At 27.9% G+C, this 21,446-nt stretch overlaps 1 protein-coding gene across 3 annotated transcripts in view; it reads left to right on the top strand.

Annotated features, from left to right (window-relative positions):
• The window catches only part of CrebB (Cyclic-AMP response element binding protein B), an 84,664-nt gene that overhangs the window by 3,384 nt on the left and 59,834 nt on the right, over positions 1–21,446 (top strand). For all 3 annotated transcript variants that reach the window (XM_075381070.1, XM_075381069.1, XM_075381071.1), the window contains exon 2: positions 19,878–20,007. In XM_075381070.1, the coding sequence (XP_075237185.1) occupies positions 19,903–20,007 (105 nt within the window). In that variant the 5' untranslated portion in view covers positions 19,878–19,902. The remainder of the gene's footprint in view (positions 1–19,877; positions 20,008–21,446) is intronic.

Consider the following 21,446-nt stretch of genomic DNA (forward strand, 5'->3'; position numbering starts at 1 on the left):
TAATATCAGTTGTTTTTGAAGTAGTGATAAAACATTATCTTTTTCATAAAATATATTTTTAAAAAAACCACTAAATATTAAACAAACAACAAAAAGAAAGGCAAATAAGCTATGTAAAATCATGTGACAAACATCAGTAATTAAATGTTATGTACATTTCATAAATGAATTGTATTTTTTTTATACAATTTGATGTTAAAATCAAAACTTAAGCATAAGGTTGGGAATTTATACACTATTTAACACATCAAGTGTTATATAAAATGTCAGTATATCAAATGTTTGTATATGTACTGGTCTCTTGTATTTATAGGCAGTATTTTAGTTTACTGAATAGTTATTCTTTTAAAGCTTCTTATTTCGTTATTCAATGTTTATAATACTTAAAAATATTTTTGTATACTTGTTTTCTGATTGTTTATAATTTTTTGGTTTTACTTTTAAAGTACTATTTAAGAGGTGAATTTTGTAGAACTGTTGCATCACTGTAAGACAAACTGTACCTTTGTATTATAAGGTTCATAAGTAAATCCTTCAGTATTGTCAACAGTTATTCACACTTTTATTTTGAAATACCAACTTTTTCAATTTTTACAGTGTCTATGTTTTTAAACAGTAGGTTAATCCTAGGTTAATCTATTTATTAATAGATCTTCTTGTTATGTATTTTTCTAACAGTAGTCTACTCTGTGTTCATTTATTTCAGTTTTGTTAATCCAATAGAGTGATAATGTTTTTTATCCTGCTTGTTGTTTTTATATTTTTGAAATATACATTTACGTCATCGTTATAATAATCGAAACCGTTTTGAAACTAATTTGTAATATTTTGTATTATGATTTTGTTGATGTATAAGAATAATTTCTTTCCTGTTGTGTTTTTTCTACATTTGAACTATGATCGTTGGGATAACTAGTTTTATACATTTACATATTAAAATCTGGATCTGTAAATCATATGAAATCTAGAAATTGGTGTTTGTTTTACCTTTATATAAAATAAAATTTTTGTGTAGTATGACATTATAACACGACCGTATGGAAAAAACTGTTATATCTGCGTTATAGGCTAATGATGCTATTCTGAAGATAAACAAAAAAAAAGCCAGATGATTTATTATTGTAATGCAATTAAAATATTAATAACGAATGTTACACCTAAAAATGAGAATGTTGTAGGGTAAAATAAAATGTAGAAAATTAAGTAGAGTATGTATCATACAGGACCTTTCATCAGTGAATTTCATTTTTACATTAGTTTTTTAAACTGTAAACTACATAATTGTACTGTCTTTAAAGCACTTTCCCTTATATCCTAATTGAAAGTACGTGTACTGTAGTAACCGATTTGAATTCAAAATAGTGTAAGGTAGTATACATTGCTATTTTATTAGAACACATTAGTACATTGAACAACATATCTGAAGATAAGTTTAAAAATTAACCTGCATAAATTTTTGTTATCATTATTTTATATTTATTGTTATTTTATGTTATTTTTATGTTTTTGTCTTCCTATTTATACCAGTACAACTGCCTGTAATTTCGTAGAGGTAAATGTATTAGCATATTTATTTATTCTGTTCAATTTATTACTAAATATATATGTGAAGTTAAAATGAGTTTTTATATATCTAATAAAAAGTAGAAATGTTTTTTTTATATCTGATTTTTTTTTTTAATCTTATTTTGGGGACATCATTCTATCTGCGTTATTTTTAAAACAATTTAGCTGCGAAGTACTGTATTTGCTTTTGAATTATCATGCATGTAAAGTACCCTAAGGAAATTAAAGTAATGCTAAGTATATTTTCAAATAAAAAAGTAAAATAATAATTTCATTTAGAGCTAACACTTGTAGTTGTTAAAATTTTCATTTTAAGAGAATAATGCTATCTTTTTATTAAATATTTCTTGTGATAATTTTACTTTGCAATTTAACGCTTGTTGTTTGAATAAAAATCATTCTTCAGTAAAAAAAAGAGTAATACAATTTAATAAAGATTCATTTTTTATTCTTGTAAAATATCTGTTTCATAAAAAAAGTATGTATTATGATACATGTATATATATATTTTGGTATGTAACCAATATATGATATATTACCTATAAAAGCCTTACAAAAAATAATAAAAGGAAAAACTGTGCTCAATTTAAAATAATAGTTTGGGAATAAAAAAAGAACATGTGATAAAAATTAATATCTAAAACAGTTTAATATAAAATGCCAGATCTAATTGTAATGTATTTATCAGTTAATAATTTATCTCTAAATAATAGTGGTAAATGCTTATTGAAATAAATTTGAAAACTACATTGTGCTCAAAAATTGTGTATAACAATTTTTACTTTCTGGGCAAATATAGCTATATTAAAGGATAAAGTATGGTGATCGTGTCATAAATGGGGTATCGAGTTTTTACAAATTTTTATGTTTTAGGCTCCAAAAAGTTCATCTTGGCCAAAAAATATATATATGTATGTACGTGTACGTGTGTCATCACACCGCTTTAGGTTTTATATCTCGGGATTGACTGATTTCTTCAAATTTTGGTCAAATGTTTCTGTATATCGGGATTGATCGTATTAAATTTTTTTTTTTTTCATTAAGGGGTATTTTTACACAAGAAAAAGACATTTTTCATAAAACTTTCTGTATTTTTGGTCAGGAGTGTATAATTTTTTAAAAATATAGTTTTTTCTTGATATGTGTTTATATGAAGTATATATAAGTTTCAAAAAATGTTTGAAAATATTTAAATCAAAGGGAGATAGAGCAAAAAGAAAAAACAAAACTAGAAAACATGTTCTTTATGGTTTGCACTTAATCTTTTGTAAAACTAGTAATTTGTTTATATTTTTTTATTATTTTAGCTTAAAGTAAAATAAAAAAAATGTATAATTTACACAAACAAAATTAAGGGGATTGTTGTATGGGGCATTATTATCAATTCAGTAGTAAGATTAATTAATATATAAAAATTCAAAATGATACTTACATATTAACGCCACCGCAGCTACAGCTTTATTTAAAAACAAAGTAGTCAATCGGATTTTGGTGGAAAATGAACTGTCTCTTTATTAATTTTAATAAATGGTTATTTATATTTATTTATTTTATAAATATAATTTAACCAAACTTAACCTACGCTCGCTAACCTAATTAACACCGTAATTTTTTGAGTATTTATTTAATAAATTCGTAATTATTGCAATTATTTATTATTTAAATAAATAATAATCAATTTTTGATTATTTAAATAATCAAAACACTCCTGTTAATTAGTCAAGGTTAGCGAGCGTAGGTTAAGTTTGGTTAAATTATATTTATAAAATAAATAAATATAAATAACCATTTATTAAAATTAATAAAGAGACTGTTTTGAATCTATGTTAAACTCTATATTGGCCCATTTTCCACCAAAATCCGATTGATTACTTTGTTTTTAAATAAAGCTGTAGCTGCGATGGTGTTAATACATAAGTACCTTCAAAATTACACCTCATGAAATTTGACGTAATATTGAAATATTTACATTACATCATAGGGAATTAACCATAACGTGAATTTATTCATTATTTTTTGAAAGGGATTATTTTTTTGTTTTAAATAAAACAAATTGAGATTTAGAAAATTAATGAAAATGTGCTGTATATTGTATTTTATATATATTGTTGCTAAAAACACAAATATTAAATAGAAAAACAGATTAATTTGAATTACACCTAATGTTGCAATTGCAGTATTATTGCTTAAGCTATAGTTGTATCATAATATCACTGTTGTTAATGTTTTCCAACGTTGCGATTTAAAATCGAGATTATATTGACAATTTAATTGAAACAGTAATAAAGAGCATTGTAATGATTTGCAAGTCCTGAAGAACATATTTTTTTGAAACCATATCAATCTAACTTAATTGTAGGCTATTATAAGTTAACGATGACTTCACTCTAAAGAAAGAATAATAATAAATAGATTCCTGGACTGAATAGTTTTCAATGATTGTATGAGTGGGTGTAATGGAAAAGTTCTTTTTGGTTTTCAGTAAAATATTTTTTTTTGGAGATTTTTTCAAAACTTTTGTTCTTTTTAGCTTTGTAATTCTTCAAAATAGTAATGTGAGAGGCCCACAAAAGAGACTGCTTGTAAGAGAATAGAATGATTTTTTTAAACAGTTTTGTTGAAAATTATTTAAAAATTCTTAATGTATAGCTTTCATAGGGTGAGAAAAAAAAGAAGATTCTTAATGATTAAGGGGAAGGATGCCTAGCGTTCAATCAAGAGTCGGATATTTAACATTATTATAAGTTGCCTAAAATGCAGGAATAAATGAATGCAATTTGTCAAAAGAAATGCAGTCTGAAAGGTAATGTGTCATGATTTTATCTGTAAGCACCTATCAAATAAAACTTTAAAAAAAATCTTCCTATTTTGGTCAATTTATAAATTATTAATTACTTTTTGTAAGAGAGCATCGTCGTAAAAAATTAGGGAAAAGAAAGAGCCGATGAAAGAGATACTCGTTTATAGAGAATGTGTCAAATATCAAGTAATCCCTTCTTTTTCCTATTTAGCCTCCGGTAACTACCGTTTAGATAATTCTTCAGAGGATGAATGAGGATGATATGTATGAGTGTAAATGAAGTGTAGTCTTGTACATTCTCAGTTCGACCATTCCTGAGATGTGTGGTTAATTGAAACCCAACCACCAAAGAACACCAGTATCCACGATCTAGTATTCAAATCCGTGTAAAAATAACCGGCTTTACTAGGACTTGAACGCTGTAACTCTCGACTTCTAAATTAGCTGATTTGGGAAGACGCGTTAACCACTAGACCAACCCGGTGGGTTAAGTATCAAGTAATCCAAGGCACATATTCAAAGCAAAAGTTTTTTAAAAAGCAATATATCTTTTACCACTTGGATTGTAATTTTTTGCTCAATACTTGCCATTTTAATGATCCAGTACCATTTGGCAATAGTGTGAGACCAACATGGGATCACTTGAATTGTTTAAAAATAAAATTCATCCAAATTTATGCATTCTGTGAAAAGTTATGCCTGAAAAAAAGAAGAGAGCCATCTACCTCTTTTTTGAAATTAGTAATTCAAATAAATAATAAGTAAATATTTCAGAACATACTAAATGAAAAAAAAAAATGTTTAAGTTCTAAAAAATTATACTTCAATATTGAAAATCTTATTAGTTGATATATAAAAAACTGTCTGAACCTATGGTGGTAACCATCCCCGCTTTTTTCACAAAATAAATGACTTTAGTTGGATACAATGTACGTTATTATTGACACTGTTGTAGATATGAAAGTTTTTTCATCTATGCAAGGCATCATTCAACACTTAAAATTATAAATATTACTGTTATAAAAAATTAATTTCTTTTTTCATTATTATATATCGCTTTGTTATGTAATTTGAATTTTACCTAATATTGTTTTTAATTAAAAAACGTTCCCAATTTCAATTATTACAAACATTTTCCTCTTTACTAAATGTTTGATATAAATGACTCATTTTTTCTTTGTAAGTAGTTGATTTTCTTGTAAGGGTTTTGTTTGTATAATTCAGATTAAGAACTTTATAACAAAAAATTGCATTTTCTATACAGATGAGTTTTTTCTTGACATTATTATTTAGGAGTATCCTTTTTACGGCATTATGTTATTAATGTAGCTTGATTATTGTCACTATGGCATTTCAAGTATTTTTTGTGAAGGTTTTAGGAAATTATTTGGAAAACTATAAGGTAAAAATATAGGGCATATTTCTTCAGGAAATCTTAGTACTTTTTTTTATATCAGCCACTGCTTGTTTGTTTCTCAGCACTGCTTTTCTTATTTTTAATGAGAATCATATTTTTTTACTGTTGTGTTTATTGTGAGCAGTTTATTTGAGTATATTGGTAATATTTTTTGTTTTGGTTTTAGTTTTTTAAGTTAATTTAACGTTTTTTCTAAAGTTAGAGATCTTTTAGTATTGAAATATTGTTCAAAAAACGTTAATTATTTCAAATAATCATACATTTGTTAGAAATTATGACATTTTGGAATCTTTTTTTAAATTTTTGGTTTCTATTGTAATAATAAACTTTATTTTACACTTTTCAAATTCAAAAATATTATAAAGTTTAGGGATACTATTCAATAAAATCATAAGCTAGACGTACACACTTAATTATGTTTTATCATAAAAATTGTTTCAGTTAAAAGTTTTTTTATTTATATAATTTAATATCGTTGTAAGTATTTACGAATTTGATTGTATGTGATATAAATAAAGACATTTGTATTTTTTAATTGAAATTAATGGTTAGTGATATTCGGTCTGTACCTATAAAACTATTCTAGGTTCTGTTTTTTGTTTTTGGGGTTTGGGGTTATAGAAGGGTGGCTAAAATGTAATGCATAATCGCTCGTAACTCGCAAATAAAAAGAAATAGTCAAACAAAGCAAGTATGAAATAAAAATACATTTTGTTATTAAACATAATTTGTTTTTCCGCTAGTTACCATTTACGACTACGTATTTCTACCAATGGTTAACTGGTTTTTCTCATTCTGTTAATGAAGAATGCTGGAGGTTTTATCTTGACTAATGACCTCACTGCATCCTTCAGTTCATCATGGTGGTGAAATGAACACCCTTAATCTCTCTCTTTGGTATTCAATTCTATGATTGGTTGGCAGCAAGTCTCCAAAGACCTCTATCCTGACCCAGCTCGACGTAAGTTTCATAATTCATATCCCTCATACTCCAGCCTTCCTCTCCCCCGATGATTCTTCCTTTCAATCATTCCCTCAGCAGTAATTTGGAGCTGCCTATTGTTTCGTAGTATGTGACCGATTAGTGCGTCTCTTCTCTTTATGAGAGTATTCATGAATTCCGATCTTCATTCATCCGGCTAAGTACTGCATTATTTGTTGCTATGTGCATCCACCTGATCCTAAGCATTCACTTGTAGCACCACATTTCAAAGGCCTCCAGCTTCCTTCTATCTGCAATTCCCATCGTCTAGTTTTCGCTATTGTACAGTACTACATTCCATATGTACGTTTTTAGAAGCAGTTTCCTTATATCCAAATTTATATTGGTAGTACAAAACATTTGTTTTTTCCTGTTAAAGGCAATTCTTGCTTGCGAAATTCTCATTTTTATTTCTTTGGAACTTCTCCACTCTGGCATAATTATACTGCCTAGGTATTTAAATTTGTTAGTCTGTTGGAGAGTCTCACCATTCAGTTTAATCTGTGCACTTCTATGTGCCTGACCACATACCATTGTGTTGGTTTTGTTGTGTTTATTAAAGAGGGATATTAAATTATATTCCACGTCCTTAATATCCCTCAAATTACAGAAAGATGCTGGGTGCCAAATCTGGTGATTACAGAGGGTTTGGAATAGGTTATAATTACAAATTCACAAGAGACTGTGTAGTTGAACGCGATGTATGTGGCCAAGCATTATTGTGTTGCAGTAGTATTATGCTCCATGGCTCTGTTGGTTGTTGAATACATTTGCTAAGGTATTTTATCTTCTTCTCTTTGTAACGCACAGAATTTACAACCGACCTGACTTTAGGTAATCATTCATGTACACATGTTTGGAATCCCAGAACACTATCAAGAGAATATTTTTTTCTGAGGATTGTTGGGTTTTGAATTTTTTATTGTAGTGAACCGCATGCCTGTATTCCATGCTCTGGGTCCATTTTACAGTCTGTATTCCATTTTTCTTCTGGGTCTTATTGATGCACCCAAGTTCTATCTTCAGTCACAATATTAAAAATAAAGTCATCTCCCTCGCTTCAGAAGCTGTTCACAACATTCATTTCGTTATTGTCTTTCGTTTCTGTGAGTTTGAGTCGACCCACTGCAAATAAATTTTATAGTAGTCCAGTCGTGTAATATTATCTCATATTCATTCTTTCGATATGCCTATCCGGGTGGCAATGGAGTGTTGTGATACACGATGGTCATTTTGAATCTATTCATTCAGCTCCTTTTGGTGGTTTCATCGATTACAGAAACCGGTTGACCGCTGTGAGGTTCATCCTTGATATTCATTTTACCATCTTCTGATGCAAAACATTTTATCACCCATCTACTCGCTGTACTTTGATCGACATTTTCATCACTGTAAATGGCGTTCAGATGACAATGTAAATGGCTTTTAACTAGCATTCACCTTTTCCACTGTTAAAAATTCAGTTCGTTGACGTAGCAAGTGTATTTCAACTTCATAACAGTGGCAGTTAATAAAAAATGTGAAGGTATGGGTCAACTAGTTTTGAAATGTTAGTTATAGGGAATGAAACTACAAGATGGCAGCACTTTTCGCTTTGTGCTACATTTTATTCTATTGTTATGTGCCAGTGTGCATTTCATTTCAGCGATTCCTCATATTAAAAGTTGAATTAGTAAAATGCAGGTGCCTTTGGGATAAAGCCAGGCATTCTATCTATTTATTGCTTTATAACATTTAATATTCTGTTATGTTAATAGTTGATGTAAAAAAAAAAATTAATTTGATGTAGATCTGTTTTTAGTTTAAATAATTTATGTTCAGCTGCGTATGAGAAGCGATAACTCTGTTAAATTTTTGTTATAATAAATTATTTTAATATTTATATTTCTATGCGAATCATTATTTTATTAGTAATATTTGTTTAGTACTGTTTTATGGTTCTTGTCATGTTGGTAAGAATGAATTTGTTTAACCGTTTGTTTGTACAGATTATTTACACAACTTTTCTATGTATGTTTGGTAATAATAATTGTTATTCTTGTAGTTGTGCGATATTACATGTTTATACTAAAAACCTGTTTTGCAATGAACTGATTCAACTAGTTTTTATGTGTAATAATAGAATTAAAAGAGTTTTGAGTGTTTATAATCATTATAATTAAAGAGTTTACGTTTATAACTTTTTGTATTTATTAACATTGAATATTAATAAATACCTAATTCTATTGAATGTAAATGATTTTTTTGTTACTGTAATTTTCTTCAGGGTTTTTTCTTTTTGTTCACGGTATTATGTTAATGTAATAGTTTTTTATAACTATGTTGCAGTTTTTTTTAAAAAATCAAATTAATTATGTAAAAAGATAATTTTGTTTTTAGAAGGATACATGTATCAGCTTCTGTCATTTTAATGCCGCATAATTGTGATTTAAATCTAATATTAAGCGTACATTTAATTTTATTTGGATTTAAAAATATATCGTTATCAATTTAAATAGGTAATTGTTGAGAGGGGGGATAATTTAATAGTACTATCTTAGAGAAATGGCTAGTTTTAGATTAAACAGTGTAAATTATCGATAGTGTAGTGCTTATAGAATTAATTGAAGTTGATTTAATTTTATTTTTAAGAAAATCTCCTACTTTGAGAATTGAATTTTTTTAATTTTGCTATTATTACTACTTACTACAATCTCAGATGTAATTTCACATATATTTTAATGAGCAAGGTGAAATTGAATAAAATACTTTAATGTTTTTCGTGCCGAGTAATTGAACTCAACATCATCTGATCTAGAAAACTAAAATCTTGTGAAATGCGATACCATTTAGACAATATGTATTTTTATTTTAAAGAATAATGGATTTTGTTTACAAAAAAAAACAAAAATCCATTATGTTTATTTTTAGTCTTCTGTATTATTATTATTAGTTTACCTAATCTATATTTTCATGGTTCTGTGATTTGAAAAAATCCTCTCTAATTGCAGGTTATATTCTCTAAAAATTCTACAAATAGTGAGATTATACATAAATGCTTTAATCTAATAAACACGTAATACATTGCAAAAATCACATCAGGAACATGTAGTTGCTACTGATGGATAAAAAAGGAACTCCTACAAGACCTCTTGAATGGATAAAGAAAGACATGATAAAGTCTAGATCACAAAATTCACAGTTTATTATTAGGAAAAAGATGATGCGATTAAAGCTTATATTTAAAATATTGACGCCTGAAATAATATTAAAGTAAATATAAGAAGATAGTAAATAAAAAAAAAAATTTGCTACAATATAAGGCGTTATTGAAAATTGAGCACGTATTTACGTATACTTAGGTGGGATGCAGAAAATTGAGGATTTTTTTAATTACATGATTTAAAAATTATTGATGAAGGAAAATCTTTTAATTTTACTTAACGTAAATTTATGAGTAAATTTTTTTAAAACGGTTTGGTTTACTTATTAAAAGTAGTAATCGAAGCACAATAACACTCTTTCTCGTAAGCCGAAGTATTGCGTTGAGTTACATGAAAACGTTTTGTTTTTTGGTTTGATACATACGGATATTTTTTTAACAATTAGATACTTATTTTTAGTATAGGTAAAACACTGATAAATATAAATACAAGGATGAGTTAGAATTTTGAATTTTCTAAATATCTGTTCATGTAACTCATATTTGTGCTGTAAACTTGATTTGACAGCCCATTTTTTATATTTTAGAAACTCTCGATTTTTTTAGGGAGCCAGGAAAGATTAGATTACATTTTAAACGGTAATATGTAGACAATGATGTGTAGGCAGATGGATAAAATGATATTTATATGTAAGATGGGATTATAAATTTATAGAAAAACAGTCTATGGAGTGTTTAATTTATAAAATTGTATTGATTAAACAGATTTATGTTATTTAAAAATAAATTTGCTACTAACAGTATTTTTTTAATGGTTATTGTTTTATAATCGATATTATTATTTATATTTAAAAAAATAAAATGCTTACACATTTGTACGTATAAAGAAAACTTATCTTAAGTTTGTTAAATTTTGTTTTTAATTAGTTTATATTTAAAATTTTGGACTTTAGAAAAAAAAATGTTTTTTTTTTTTTTTTGCAGCTTGAAAATAGTTTTTAAATTCTTTTTATTGTTTCTTAATTTATATCCTAAATTTAGTTTAAAAACTTTTTTTATGTTTTGTTAAAATTTCAATTAACTTGTCTTTTGTATCCAAAATTGTTAATCAGTGACTTCATGTTGAATTTTTTTTATAACTGATGTCCTATCTCATTAGTTAAAATTATTTGATTGTTTTATTATTAATTCTTGTAGATCTTTAGTTTTGAGATTTTCTGTCACACTAAACATTTCTTTTTTGTAGTTAATATTTGTTGAAGATAATTTTTTTTTTAAAACAGAGATGTATTCGGTAGAAGAAATAAAACATAAACGTTCAAAATAAAAAAATTTATAGCCTTTTTTTTTAATATATATATATATTTTTTTTTCAGTAATTTTATACAACCACAAATACGGTAATCCTTAAAAAAATGAATTGGAAGGAATTACCTAAGTATATAAAAGGTATTTCTGATACGATTGATTCAAAGGTATTTAAATGTATATTCTTATTCAATCTGTTGAACCAGCAATCCAAAAAATGTATTTATAAATAAAACTAATAAACTATTAACAAAATATTCATATTTTATTTTATTTATAGTAATATACAATATGGTTTGAATTGTTGATTGTGTGATGAAATCTTATTTTAAGGATTTATTTTAAGTATGAGAAAAGGAAGTAATAATAAGATTTTGATGGCAAACATTGTTTAAGTACAAGGGTATTTATAAATTAATCTTTGGTTAAGCAATAAAGATAAAGAAATTAAGTTGAAAAAAAAATACCATGTATACAACAAAAGGTACGTACATATAGTAGCCAGCCACCTTATTGTGGAAGCTTGGATGATCAGCCCGCACGTCAGTGCTGTACTATTGTTCTCTGAAACATTGGTACCCCATGATTATTCATCTCTTAGTAGCATAAACATGATACGTGATACGTTGGGTAGTAATTGTCTCCGCTTCAAGCTCACCATTACTTGGCAGCGACTGTAACTATATTACTTTAGACATAATACCCTCCCAAACTCAAGCACTTGTAACACCAGCTTGTCTATTCCCTTTTCAAAGAACGGTGCTGCCAAAGTATCGATCCATTTGTCATCCATTCATGAATTCATCATCGCTTTTGAAGTCTTGAGTAGCCAGGTAATTCTTCAATTTTGCAAATGAATGCAAATAAAATTATGTCAAATCAGAGCCGTAAGGGGGAATGGTGAAAAGTTTTCCCCTTAAACTTGCTTAGTACACCTTTAGTGCCAACAATGGTGTGAGGCCGTGCATTCCATGGGTAAATGATCTAATTCATTAGCATCCCTTGCTGTTTATTCTATGCTCTTCTAAGCTTTGTCAGTGTTTCACAATAATTGTCTGCGATTATTGTTATTCCCAGCTTCATGAATTCTGCAAAAAAAGAAAAACCTTTACAGTTCCAAAACAAGGTAGCCGTAATTTTTTGGGCTTTTCCGGTGAGTGTGTTTGTATTTATTTTTGGACTTTTTTTCATCTCGATATTGATGAACTGAATTTATATCTCGTCCTCAATAACAGTGGTTTTAAAAAATTCTCCTCGATAATGTTAAAGAAAAGTCAGTGCCGCTTCTATTCTTTTCATTTTGTGGGCATCTGTATTTTAAGTATCAATCATGGTGAGTTCTTAAGAAAATCCAATCTGTCTGTTACAATTTTGTAAAAAGTAGACCTGAAAAAAGAGAAAAATTTTCACAAGTTCAAGAATTATGAAGTGACATTTATCAAGTAAGACATGTTCAATTTTTTCATTAAGTTTATCACTCGTAATGGAATGTTTCTCTTTTATTAACTTGTGTACATTACTTTACCCTTCCCTTCATTGTCATTCCTCATAGAACCATTGCTCATTATATTATTACTGTAAATTACTCACAGCTGATAATGGATCTTACAGATGTTTCTTCTGCTTGCAAAAAACTAATGATTTTGCGTACCTTGGAACTGGTGACATTCACCTCCATATTTCACTATGTACTACTTGTGTTCAGTGGTACAGTATAAAATGGCAACTGACTGTATACGTGATGATATTTAAATATAGCTGATGTCTTTTGTCTACATGCAGTGTTTCTATGGGAACCGATTTGTAACACCTGAGGAAGATGTGGGAATGTATAATGAAGGGAACATATGCTTAATTGAGTAGTTTTTAGCTGTACAAGGTTTATTAGTATATATAATATGCCCTAAATTATGTTAGTTATTAATATAAGAAAATTACATTTATTGTAACCTGTATGTTATTATTAAGCAGTACATTATTCGATAGTATTCTAGTGAATTGTCATTCGCAGTCGGTTTTTAAGTTATCTACATATTTGGCAACCTTGTTTAATTCATTTCCATCTATAATATTTTTTATAGCTGGAATAATTATATGTTAGATTTGTGGTTATTTAATTTTTTTCTCGCTGTTAATTATTTTAAGTGTTTAAATGTGACTTAACGTGATAAGGTCATTGATAGTACGATCGATAATTAGAAATTTTATTTTTAATGATGGTTACAAGGCATTTTAACGTATATTGTAGATAATATTTTTCTAGCAAAAATGCTTGTGTTATTATTTTTGTTTAGTAATTAACGAGTTTTTATTGTTAATTACAATGTTTTACTAAAATATATATATGTATTATATTTTTAGACTTATTATTTATCTTTCAGTTGTGTTTTTTAAATAAAATCCAATAAACTGCATTTATATACCAAACATATACACATTTAAATATTTACAGTGTACTTGGAAAACGATAGAATATTGTTTTTTTTTTCAAAATAAAAGTTTGCATTTCTCCACAGTAAAAATTAATAAAATTATATTTAAACATTTTGAATTTATTTTTTAATTGGTAAAGTATGTCTACAGTAGATTTAAAATCATGTATCATCTAGTTTCATGTATTTAAAAAAAATAATAATAAATGTACAACTAAAAAGCTATTAAATATAATTTTGAAAATTACATATAATCATTATCAATATTTAAAAAAAATATCTTTATAAAAATGATGAAACATAAAAAAAAATACTTTAATAATTATTTATTAGATAGACCTTACAAAAAATGTTACAATTAAAGTAAACAATGCTCCAATATTTTTGGTGATATTTGGTTATTATATGTATTATGCAATTATTATTGGTTTACTTAATGGTACAGAAAATTTAATAATATTTGTTGTATAAAAATGTTATGGCGTAAGTTGTAACAAATACTATTGTTATATTACAAGCATAATAATGCAAAACGTTACTTACAGTAGTAACCTTTTTATAATAGAAGAAATGGAAAGCACATGTTGACCGTATTCTATCTTATGAATTTTATTCTTTTAAAAAATATGCTTAATTATAAGGTAATATCTTAATTATTCTGAGATTATGCTCTGTTAAAAAACATACCATCTTTATCTTCTTTCAGTTCTGTTTTATGCTCTTAAGTAAGGCGGTGGTAAATGAAATAAAGAACTTATTATTGTTGGTTGTTGCTCGTTGTAACTGTAATGTGTGTGATTAGAGTGAATTAAATGGAGAAAAATGAAAATAGGAAACTTGAAGAGAGTGTTCAAGAATAGAAGCTTAATTAGATTAATTCAAAGTAGGAAAGCTATAATTAGCTGGGACATATTAGAGGTGAAATATTGATTAAAAATAGTAAGACCACAAACAAATTAGAAATTAGAAATAATTTTAAATATTTTAAACTGTCGATGTTGTGAGTTAATGAAAACGTTGCTAAAACAATCACACCGATGGATAAATATGATGAACTTTTTCTTATCAATAAAATGTTATGTAATTTATACTTAATATCAATGTAATTTTTACTGGCCGAGTTGGAAGCTGCCATTTTAGATTTAAAGTAAGGACCCGCGTGCCACCTAGCAAAAGAGCATCAGTAAGTAATGTAAGCTGACTGCCTACCATTGTTAGTATGATGATCAGTGCTAGTTTGTTGGTTAAAAAGCAGATCTTAAGTTGCAGGTACAGTATAAAACCTAACACCATAATAAAATATATATTGCTTCATACTTGGTTCAAATAACCATCTCACATGTATTCTACGGTTACAGCTTATAGCTTTATTGTGCGAAATTCTGAAACACTTGCTTTCAATTGTATCTGATGTAAAAGAAATTAAAATCTTCTGAAGGTAACTTTGTATTACTTTTAAAATCTACAGACGGTGTCCCTACCTTCTTCCATTAAATAACAAATTTCTTTTTATTATTTTATTTCTTGATAATTTACAAAGAGAGGAATAATATCAGATATATGAAAAAAAAATTAAAAATTACAGCGACACTGTAATGTTGCTGTTAGGTTAGGAAAATATCTTGGTTTTTACCAAATTTTAGGTCGATAACATTTAGTATGTAATGTATGAAAATTTTAAATGTAAAATTGTATTTATTTTATATTCTCAAACTTATTAGTTATATATTAAATTTGTATAATTATTGTTAATCGTGGTTAGTGGAAGCCGTCTCAAAAGAAATTCTGGCTATGTAGCACACTACCTTTTGTGAAAACAATAAAGATATCATTTCTCTATGACCAATTATTGTTTCAGTAGATCTGGTTATCTAATGTATAACAGTACATATGAGGGTTATCCTTTTTTCAAGGTTCGATCGGTCGCGAAATAAAAACCCGCGCAAAAATCAGATGAACCTTTGCACATATGTGTTGCACAGTGTCTCTAGTATGGCCTTCAATCACGCCACATCACTTCATTTAGTTCTGAACAAGCAGCTAGCATGTAAACATGTCTACAACAATAGCATTTCCCGCCAAGTGTGAAGTGCGTGCGGTAATTCGATTTCTTCATGCTGAGGGGTGTAATGCGGCCGAAATTCATAGATGAATAAGTAATGTGTACGGTGAAACTTTAATGAGTGACAGCAAAGTGCGAAAATGGTGCAGGAACTTTAAAGCAGAACGTACAGATGTTCATGATGCAGGCGGTCAGGGAAGGAAGCAAGTATCAACTGATGATCTCATTGAGCGAGAGGATAAGGTGATTCGAGAAAATCGTCGGTTCACAATTTCTGTATTGAGTGATTTGTTTCCTGAAATTTCAAGGTCAGTTCTCTGCACCATTGTGAATGAGAGACTTCAGTACCACAAACTGTGTGCGAGATGGAGACCAGCGTAGAAACATGGCCGAAAACTCAGGTGGTTCTGTTCTATGAAGAGGGTATTGGAAAGTTGGTACCACGCTATGACAAATGTCTAAATCGCTGTGGTGACTATGTAGAGAAATAGCATAACTATGCAAGTACTTGTTACAAATAAAAAATTTTTTATTTTCACTGTGGTTTTAATTTCGTGACCGATCGGACCTTCAAACAAAAAATAACCGTCATATATATGGTTCAATAAAGAAGTCACTGGAAACAAACTTCACTCACTTTCGTTGCTTAGTACCTTGGCACGGATGCTTATTGTTTTTGAGAGTGATTATATACCATTTTTGGTTGTGACTTCTTAAAATTATGTTATCTAGCAAAGAATTTATAAATTATACCTGTAACAAATAAATCGTCAAATAAATATTGGTGCTTGATTCTACCCGTTCAAGATTTAAAATAGTTTGTGATGTAAGTTGTTCAGACATCTTTTTACTTTATTTTTCCCCGCTAGAATCTTTTGAAAAATGATCTGTAATGAATAAAAAAAATTAAATAATGATCGTGAAAAATATTTTGTTACGACATGGAGAGATGTCCATGTACAGATTTTTTTAATTTTTCCTAGGAAATGTTTTTTGTAGTGTAATATTTATGTGCTATGTATGTCCACCATGCTGTACACATATATTTAAGTTAGTGTATTTTTATGTGAGAAATTTCATTTTGAAGGTTATTTTATTAGGATTAAATAGATAATATATCTAGTTTTAAATTATGCTTAGAATTTTATTGAAAAATATATTAATTATTTTCTTCGGTGCACTGTTATAACAGCAAGTTAAATCTACCACTACAAGTTCACAGTATTTATGTCTGAGAGCATGTGTAATTATTAAAGTTTGTTTTCTCAAGACGATAAACATGAACGAACATTTATTTATATTGTTGTTCATTCCAAATAGTATTTTCAAGGCTGACTTTACTCAGTTTATGTTTATTCAATCTCGTTTATCTAGAATTGATTTGCCTTTATCCAGCTTTGTAAGCCTATGCAATATTAATTATATTTATTTGTTTAATATCAAGTTTTGTGCCTTTATCATTTAAACAAAAAATGTCATGAAAAGTATGAAATATGATTTTTTGATTTTTTTTAAATTGAAAAAAAAATACTAACAACGAGAAATTAAATCCTAAGTATTATGCGAATGAAAATATTGTTTATCTAAAAAAATCTTGTTTAAAATGTGCTTTTGTCATTTAGTAGACCGTACTGACTGAATTAGAATATCCATCAAATAATGAGGGTGAATTATTTTTTATTAATAATTATGATAAGAAAAATTGTATTTTTGGTTCCAAAATCTGAATTTATGTGTCAGTGTACGGTATTTTTGAGTTTAATTATTCTCTCTCTCTTTTTTTTTGTGAACTAACTACTCAAATTCAAAAAATTTAATATGGTTTTAAAGTAAATGAAAAGTACTTAAGCCATTAAGGCGTACAAATTTCAGATTTTTGCCACTTGTCCCACATGTTGTTTCTGGGCCCCAAAAATGAGACATTTTCAAAATCTTAAGATTTGGTGGCCTTTTTTTTAATGAAGGACACTAGGTAATAGTCCAATATTTTTTTTTTTAAAGTACTGCTTGTACCCAAGAATTAAAAGGTAAATAACAGGCCTGTTACCCTGAGCCCTTCTTTATTTATGTTGGCCCAAAATTTAAAAAAAAAACTTATGTCTTCAGTAAACATTACAAGATTTCATTATGTAACAAAATGAATTTTGAGTACACTAAGGTGAAGTTCCATCTTTACTCTTTCAAAAAGCTATTTTGACCCTCTGTACGATGTCAATAAGAATGCTAAGCTCATGAGAAGAGTGATGAAAATGGTTGTTTTTGCCTGTTGGTGAGTTATATCTTATTATGCAAGAAAAAGTTTTGGTAGTTATCATATACCAAATATCATCAAAATCAAAAATAGCGATGCACTGATCATTTGTGGAATTAAATTGGAATATCCCCAGATCGATTTTTGTGAAATCATAAAAATTTCTGAATATGCTTTTTTAATACATTTTTAAAAACTAACTTGTTTTCTCAGAAAATTAACCAGTAAAACCCTCCTAATTCTGGAACTTTTGAAGCTATCCAATTGGAATCCTTTTTAATCTATTCATCAACCTAGAAAACTAGAAACATCTTTTCTTTTTTTTTTAAACTTATCTGTAGTTTTCTTAAGATTATGTTCCTTGAATTGATAACGGCCAATACTTTCTTAATATCCTTTCTAAATTGTATACATCTAATCCTTCCCCGATTCAGTAGTTCCTTAACATTACAATTGAGGTTTATATTCCAGGTAAATCAATGCTAGATCACGAGTATAGTTATATAGTCGTTTTTTTCATTTGCTTCCATTTCAGAAACATTTACAAAAAAACATTAGTGTATAAAGAAATGTTTCAATGTGTATGACTGATTTGTGAACAAAAACTATAACACTGAAAGCTGAAAATTGTACAAAATCAAAGGGAAATTATGAAACAAAAAAAAATCAGTAGAAACACACAAAATGAGATCTATTTCAATTTCCTTGGATGGATTATCCTGAAAATTTCTGTCAGTTTGAATTTTAATGAAGTAAGATTCTCAACAATGATATTTTAGAGCCTGATTTGATATTTTTTGTACAACAGGTCATGTTTCATGTACTAATTAGGATTTGTGATAAGATTACAGGTTTATCTATTAGATTAATTAACTTAAGTATTGTCATGGCAAAAACTCATTATCTGTTAGAAATTGTTGAGTAGGTAATGAATTTTTTCGGTGGGATAAAAATTTGAGTATTTTTTGGCTGTAAAAATTGGAAAATATGTTGTTTTAAAAAGTTAAAATATTTTCTTTTAAGTATTTTTGTTCTATGTTTTCTTCATCTAATCGCACCAAATTATTTGTCAAGAATTCTTTGGTTTCTAAAATATTAACACAGTAAATTTTCTCTTGCATGTTTTTGCTTGGTGTTGTGAAAAAAACTTCTACATCAAAAAAACCCATCTAGCTTAATTTATATGAATTACATGAATAACACTTCTGTTCTAAATATTTGTAAATAACTCAACATGATTTGATTTTCTGCCATTTTGAATAATATGACATGATGTACTTTGATTGAGGGTTTAAAGTATTATAAATCAGCGTTGCTAAGATATATCTTTGAAGATTAAATAATGTCACAGACGTATAAAATTTTCTCCGAGGGAAAAATACAGTTAGTATATGATATATGAACTGTTTAATTTTCTTTCTTTTGTTATATTGCTTCCAAGAAATAATTCATCGGATGCTATCATATCAGAACAACAGCCTTGAAAAGAAGGTGACAATGTTTTAATAAAACATCATGAAGTAAGAAAATTTATTAGCAGTTTTTCAATTAAAACTATTTATAATTTTTTTCCTCTTGTGATCTGCTCGTCACTAGTAACTAAACAATACTTGCGAAACAGCTTAGAAATCTGTACTATTAAAATTTTCAAAAATTTTTTTATTGTATTAACCAAATTCTTATCTGTATGTTGGCATATTATATAAAAATATTTTTTGTTGAAAATCCATTTCTGTATATAAAATATTAATGAGATATAAATTATTCATTATTATATTTTATGAAAATAGGAGTTATTGTGTGCATACATGAATGCGTGAGTTTGTTTGTATGTGATTTAAACGGTTTGATTTGGATTAATTTTTTTTTTTTTATTAAGTATATTAATCGATTAAAAATGTTGTTTTCTGATAACAGGATTTGACCGGGGTATCCCCTTGTTATGGACGGGATGGTAGAAGAGAACGGTACATCTGCAAGCAGCGGTGACCCATTGGCTCATTCACCTGGGTCAACAGCACATCCCCATCCAATCGCTATAACATCTGTAAGTTATCATACTAGTTTTTGTGTTTTGTTATTTCTTAAAATTGTGTGCGTGCATGTGAATGTATGTGCGTGCGCATGCACGGTTTAACACATAAGGTTCTGTTTAATAAAAAATGTGATAATTTACCACTGGTTCAGATATTTCAGGGTACTTGACTGATGGATCACCTGATCGAGGAGCCATTTAATCAATGGGGATGCTCTATTTACAGTTTTATAATTACAAAAATTATATTATTTTTATTTTGTAAAAAAAGATAAATACAATTCCATTATTTTTCTTTACTTGTCATAAAACTGTTTTTATTATTCGAGTTTTGGGTTACTTAAGTAAAAATAGTCAAAAAAATTTTTTTTTTCTTTGGTCAAATGTCCCTCAGTAAAGTGAACCGTAATTGTTCAGCAATTTTCTTGTTCGTTTGAATTAATGAAATACAGTGGACAAACTGGGGGGACTCTTGTTTTCTGTTCATTGGCTGCACATTACGCTTAAGGGCTCACCTAATCACATTTCTTAATAATTTTTTTTTTAGCAGTACTATAAGATAGATAGTGTTAATTTCTATTATCACAGGATTGAGTAGGTGCTGATTATTTCGTTTAATGTAACTGGTTGCTTGAGTTCATCTTAAATGAATACTTAAAAAAAAAAGTTTTTATTGCCTTTATTGTCGCATTATAAATATATAATCTTATATAAATTTTGAGAGTAATGCTACCTTTTTTTTATCTACAATAATATTTTTCCATTATTTTTTTGTATAATTACAATTACCTTCCTGGTGAATGTAGCTGAATTAAAGGGGAAAGTATAGGTTAATCATGTCAAAAATGGGATATCAGGTTTTTTTGCAAATCTATGTTCTCCCAACTAGTTCATCTAGACCAAAAAAAACATACATCTATGTGCCGATACATGTGCAGACTGAACCAATTTCCTTCAAATTTGGCCCAAATATTTCTGTATATAGGCCATTAATCATATTAATTTTTCGGTACTTATGTATTAACGCCACTACAGCTACAGCTTTAGGTTATGTTGACTTCATGTGCTGACAAATCGTACGTATATCAAAATAACCTAACTAAATATAACCTACGCTTGCTAACCTCGGTACTTTCGTATTAACGCCACCGCAGCTACAGCTACAGCTTTATTTAAAAACAAAGTAGTCAATCGGATTTCGGTGCTATAACATTAAGGTTATATTATTAATAAGTTGTATATATTATGCATATTTAATGTTAATTATAAGAGGTTAGCGAGCGTAGGTTATATTTAGTTAGGTTATTTTGATATACGTACGATTTGTCAGTACATGAAGTCAACATAACCTAAAGCTGTAGCTGTTGTGGCGTTAATATGTAAGTACCAATTTCTCTTTAAAAACCAATTTTGATTTTCTTCAGAGGCATTTTATAGAAGACTTGCAAATT

This window comes from Lycorma delicatula, chromosome 13 (genome assembly GCF_047948215.1).
Source record: "Lycorma delicatula isolate Av1 chromosome 13, ASM4794821v1, whole genome shotgun sequence".
In the NCBI taxonomy this organism is placed as follows: Eukaryota; Metazoa; Arthropoda; class Insecta; order Hemiptera; family Fulgoridae; genus Lycorma; species Lycorma delicatula.